Here is a 5,614-nt window from a genome sequence, read left to right on the forward strand (position 1 = left end):
CTGAGGACTGGCGAGTGGGGAGTAGGGTGGAAGAGGGTTGGGAGGGCTGGGTGGCAAGATGAAAGGTTTGGGAAAGGAGCACAGCTAGGGGGTGGAGCTGGAGGACCGAGGTGGGTAGAGAAGGAAGCTGGTGTCGGGGGGAAGAGGGGGTTAGGTTGGGGAAGCTGGACTGAGGGTTTGGGAAAGGAGGGGAATTTGGGGGGAAGCTAGGGGCTTTGAAGGCAGCAGCAGCTGGGATAGGAGGGAGCAAAACCTCGGATGGTGTTGAAGAGCCCTGGCACAGGGAGAAGCGAAATGAGAGCTGAAAAGGAAGAAGAGAGAATGGGCTGGGGGGGAGCTGAATGAGGGGCCGTGAGAGTTGGAGTGGAAACCTGTGCTAGATAGTGAAGTGAAGAACGGCCTGGGAGTGGGACAGGGAGCTTGAGGTGGAGGTGGGGGAGTGGGTGCGAAGAGGGTGAGCTGGAGAAAGGGTGTGAATATCACAGATCAGTAGAAAATCAGTAGTGGAAGTGCAGGGACGTGATGGATAAGTAAATCTATGAGGGGGGGAAAGTGAGGGTGAAGGATTTAGTGGCAAACTGGCACTTCTGGCTAACTTTATTTGTTTAAAAGTCAATTCTGGTAAGTGCGAGTTGAGCTGTTACCCAGGAGCTCTTGTGTTCCCTCTCCTGCCCTGCCTCAGGAACGTGCCTACCGAGCTCTTGTCCTTTCTCACTAAACCTCATCCCCTGTGGGCAAATCAATGTCACTTCCCAGGTGGTTGTATCCCGCTGTGCAGTCGGGATTGTACTTGGTAATGTCTCCAAGTTACCGTGGATATAGGCTTTCTCTTCAGCCCCCATTTAGCTGTTGGTCCTCGCACGGCTGCGTCGTACGCCGCTAACATTGACAGCGGTTGGAAGCAGCTGATCGTTAGTAAACCGCTTTGTTTGAAAGAGCATTAAGTTTCTTACCCCCTTCTCTTGCAGGGTTTTTACTGCAGGTGATGACCCGTTGCCATGAGGTCACCCCTTTTCTTCTGATTTGCTGTTCGCTGGGCCAGGGCGAGGGATGGCTGCGGAAGCCAAGTACAGCATCGTTCGAGAGGTGGGCCGAGGCAGCTATGGGGTGGTCTACGAGGCCATTGTGAACCAAACCAGAAGCAAAGTCGCGGTGAAAAGGATGCGTTGTAACGTGCCAGAGAATGTCGAGCTGGCTCTGCAAGAGTTCTGGGCCCTGCAGAGCATCCAGAGACAACACGAGAATGTGATCCACTTGGAAGAGTGCATCCTGCAGAACGGGCAAGTCTTCCAGCCCATTAGCCATCGCTACAGGAAATCCGATGGGCACCTGCTGCTTGTCGAGACCTGCCTGAAAGGCCGGCGCTGCATGGATCCCAAATCCGCCTGCTTCCTGTGGTTTGTCATGGAGTTCTGTGATGGGGGCAACATGAATGAATACCTGCTGTCTCGCCGCCCAGATGCTCAGCTCAACCACAGCTTCATGCGGCAGCTCAGCAGCGCCGTGGCTTTCCTGCACCGCAACCAGATCGTGCACAGAGACCTGAAAGCCGATAATATCCTGATTTCTCATCGCCACGGAAGTCCCATAGTAAAGGTAAGGGAAGAAGACTTGGCTGTGCTGTGATGTACGTGCTGAGGCGTCGCGCGCTCTGGAGCGGGCTGTGGTAAGTCTTGTCATGAGTGTATTCAGAACATCCAGTATCGCTCGTGGGCTTCGTTTTTTAGGAGTCTTGAAAAGAAGTAGAGGTCATGACAGCGAGCGTCTGAAATATCCTTCATCCACTGCTTATCCCTTTGAGGAGCTCAGGGCTGTGGAACCTCTGCTACATAATCCGAGAGATCTTGATCAAAACCAAAGCAATATTTTCTGTTCCCTTAAACTTCAGAACACGCTGCCCTGTTACAACAGCTGGCGCTTCCAATATTGCTGCCTCAAGCCCTTATTGATGCTGGGGGAGGCGGGGAACGTCTCCGTGCTCTTGTCAGTGCCCTGACTGAGGTGAAGACTGTTGAGCTGCACCAGGATCCAAGGCTGCTCCCAGCTCTCCAAAACGCTGCTCCTGGACTTTCAATCCTGAGATTTAGGACGTAAAACAGTAGTTCAGTGAGTTGCGATAATTCATGCCTTGACTGTTCGGATCAATAATGGTGTTTGTAGTTGGACTGGTAGAGCTGTCAAGGGACACTTAAATCAATGTCACCTTAATCACTGTGGGTAATAATGCAGGAGATTCGCTGCGCTCACCCTGGAACTGCGGTAGATGATGTTCGAGGTATGTTTATGCTCGATTAGATGTAATCAGGGCGAGTTTCACAGAGAGAGGCTGCTCGGAGACCTGCGGTGATCGCCTCGGGAAGGGGAACAGGCTGGAGCTGGGGAATGAACAGGCAAGAGGAGATGGTCAGCTCTTTGTTTCACCACCCAACGTGTGTCAGCGCTGTGGTGGGCATCAGGGCAGAGTCTGCTGTTTGCTTGTAAACCTGGTGACAGTGAGTAACAGATCTGTCTTTGTTTTTTATCTGCAGGTGGCAGATTTTGGCCTCAGCAAGGTGTGTCAGGGCAAAGGGAATGTGAACCAGCATCGCTTCTCCTCCGCCTGCGGGTCCAACTTCTACATGGCTCCGGAAGTGTGGGAAGGTCACTACACCGCCAAGGCCGATATATTTGCCCTCGGGATCATTTTCTGGGCTATGGTGGAGAGGATCACCTTCCGAGACGGGGACACGGAGAAGGAATTGCTCGGTGAGGATCAATGCATAGGCACCCTTGGAGAGGTCTTCTCCCAGGCACGGTTACAAGTGCTTTGGAGGTGGCTTATTACAGGAATTTGCAAGCACGCTGCAACCCAAAGAAACCCCAAATTGGGGTTTGGTGGAGGGTTCGGGTTTTTGAGAGAATGGCAAAGAAATCTCTTTTTCTTCAGCACGTATTGCTCCTCATTGGGTTGCTTCTCAGGCAGGGCTTCCAGGTCTTAAAGACCTATCCCTGAGGCAGAGGGAATTTATATTTAATTTAAATGTATTTTTATATTTACGGATCATTTTGTTGGCAAGATCATTCCTTCTGCTGGATTTTTCAGCAATCCTCTGGGGGATTTAAAGCTTAAGGTTGCTCCTGGCTTCTCTGCTTTCCTTACCTTAAGGAATGCTCTTCAAAAATGGGTTTGGCCCTTTATTGTTGCTAAAGAATTGTAAGAGAAAAAAAAACCCCTCATAGCTCACCCCCATTGGCGAGAATGTTCCAAGGAACAAATAATAAACTGATAAAAGACCTTTTGACAGAGGAGCTTTGAGACACTGTTGTGCTGCCCCTTTAATTTTAGTTTTCCTTTTCACCTTCCAAGTAGGCGTGGTCCCGATTCTACGATTTATTTTGTTTTCAAACACCAAACACTGATTGATGTTTTAGTTCCTGCCCACAGAAACAAGCAAACCAGACCAGAGCCGGGACAGATTTCATTAAAGCAGCTGCCCGCCACCTCGAGATAAGGGCTGCGCCAGGCCGGCCTTTTCCACACGCAGATGGGTCGCCGCCTTCAAAACATTTGTTCTTTGCTCGGTGCCGGGACAGAGCTGGTCTGATTGTCTGTTTTCGACGCCAGTTAATCATTTCCAACAACCGGTGAAATTATTTAGATTACCAGGAGCAAATTTACATTTCCCTTCCCTGATCTGGCCGAGGTAAACGGCGTGTGCTGTCATTTGGATTGAAAATTGTTTGACTAACTGAGCAAATAAGTTGGGTGTTTAGCTCTTTCAAGTCCCCCTCAGCCAAACAGTCTCCCCCCTCTTCTAGAGCTTCTGATAGGTTAAAAAAGGGGTAACCTGGAGGAGGTTCATCTCAGCAGCCCATTTTCTCTGCAGATGGTCCTACATAGCTGCCGACATTAAACTTGCCGCCTCTGTTCCGCACCTACAGCCTCGTGATTCCTGTCAGAAAGTAAAAGCCTCTCCTGATTGCAACCTCTCCCTGTATTTGACTTGATGGTTGCCTCTTAGTGATCTTTCTGCTCACTTTACAGATGGTTTGTTTCCCAGACTGTCTTAACGGTGTGTGACAGCCCTTTGTGGAGACCTTCTTCTACCGGAATAACCCGACTCCTTCTAATCCCTGTTCAGGAATTTACATCTGCCAAGGCAAGGAGCTCATTCCCCTGGGAGAGGCCCTGCTGGAGAACCCCAGCCTGAAATTACAAATCCCTCTGAAGAACAAGAGGTCCATGCCCGATGATCTCTGCAGGCTCCTGCGGGATATGCTGGCTTTTAACCCCAAGGAGAGATTGGACGCCTTCCAGCTCGAAGCCCGGATCAGGCAAATCTCCTACGGCAAGAAGCGCCAGGGCTCCACCTTGTCGAGCTGAAAGACCTGCAGGTTAGTGCCTCTGCCGGGCTGCTGCCTCTTCAGTCTGAGCTTACAGCACGTTTCTAACCCAGTAAAAGCTGAAGCGGGCGAAGTGACTGTGTATTTGTCGCTGTGCATCTTCAGTACGGTGTTCAGGTGTGATAGGAGCTGTCAGATCAAAGGCAGGTTGTTTCTGTTTAATTAAAGCCCTGTTAATGCTCAGAGTGTATCAGAGTGCTGATAGAGGAGCTTCCTGGCCTGGACTTCCTTGTGAGTTCTTGATGGCCTCCGGTATCTGCCTTGACACAAGGTTTCAATGTCCAGTGTGAAATTCAAGGTGGTCTGTCAGATCTGGTGTCTCTCAGCAGAGCAGTGAACATGCAGAAGGGAGTTTCCAGGGTTTTCAAGTCCTGCCTTTGCTCTCATGGGCTTCATATCCGAGACTTTATTTATAGCAATGAAGGTTTTTGCATCTGATGCTGCCGCTGGAACTGAGTCTCTGGCTGCCCTCACAGTTCAGGACATTGTCCTTTGCTCCACAGAGGTGTTTCTGATCAGTTTCATACTCTTGATCTGGTGACAGAGATGCCCTTTAGCTTAAACCGTTCTCCTTCCCAGCTGTTTGTTTGCTCTCAGCTGTTTTGTAGAGAACAACCTTCGCAGCATTTCTTCCTGTCCAGGGGTGGTTGGTTGTTTCCATCGAGGTTGGCTCCTCCATTTGCTAACAACTCCTGCACCTGCTCTAGAGGAATCTCCTGTGAAGCCCAGCGCTTGCTGCCTTCTCTGGAAGTACTACTCCTGATGTCTTCCAGGATCGCAGCTCTCTCCTTCCATACCTGTATCACTTAATCCTCTCATAATTACTTTGTGTCCTCCAGCCCTTTTTGACTCCAATTGCTTCCAATCAATAACGTTCTGGGTTCCAGCAGTTACTTTTGTTTGCAGATGCGTGACCTGATGTTTTCTATTTCTGAGCTTCATCCCCTGTCTGTTAGAAAAAAGGGTGGATGTCTCTGAATATTTCCTCATCCTCTTTTGTAACGGTACAACCACCAGTTCTGTGTCATCGCACACTTCTTGTGCCAAGGCTGGTAGTGGAAACATTAATTAAACAGGTCTGCTGCCAGCGCCAGCCTTGATAAAGCTTCCCTCCAGCCTCTTCGCACCCCAACTGCCTGTGTCAGTTTTCCTTGCTCACCTCATGTCTTCCTTTTCACTAATCGCTGGTCAGGACTGGTTCCAGTCTTGTTCAACATCTTCATCACTCACC

At 50.1% G+C, this 5,614-nt stretch overlaps 1 protein-coding gene across 1 annotated transcript; it reads left to right on the forward strand.

The window, feature by feature from the left end:
* Window positions 1-1,050: 1,050 nt before the first annotated feature.
* LOC104488306 (serine/threonine-protein kinase PDIK1L-like) lies at window positions 1,051-4,420 on the forward strand. The gene is made up of 3 exons (XM_010142060.1): window positions 1,051-1,596; window positions 2,529-2,745; window positions 4,122-4,420. The coding sequence occupies exons 1-3, from the start codon at window positions 1,051-1,053 to the stop codon at window positions 4,361-4,363; spliced, it is 1,005 nt and encodes a 334-aa protein (XP_010140362.1). The 3' UTR covers window positions 4,364-4,420.
* Window positions 4,421-5,614: the final 1,194 nt, after the last annotated feature.

This window comes from Buceros rhinoceros, unplaced genomic scaffold, assembly GCF_000710305.1.
Source record: "Buceros rhinoceros silvestris isolate BGI_N320 unplaced genomic scaffold, ASM71030v1 scaffold25748, whole genome shotgun sequence".
Lineage (NCBI taxonomy): Eukaryota > Metazoa > Chordata > Aves > Bucerotiformes > Bucerotidae > Buceros > Buceros rhinoceros.

What these genes read in the sequence shown, in the direction of transcription:
- LOC104488306 (XM_010142060.1), top strand. Translation starts at nt 1,051, where the DNA reads ATGGCTGCGGAAGCCAAGTACAGCATCGTTCGAGAGGTGGGCCGAGGC. An exon ending in ACGGAAGTCCCATAGTAAAG is followed by an intron (nt 1,597 to 2,528) that starts GTAAGGGAAGAA and finishes TTTTATCTGCAG; the next exon opens with GTGGCAGATTTTGGCCTCAG. An exon ending in CACGGAGAAGGAATTGCTCG is followed by an intron (nt 2,746 to 4,121) that starts GTGAGGATCAAT and finishes ATCCCTGTTCAG; the next exon opens with GAATTTACATCTGCCAAGGC.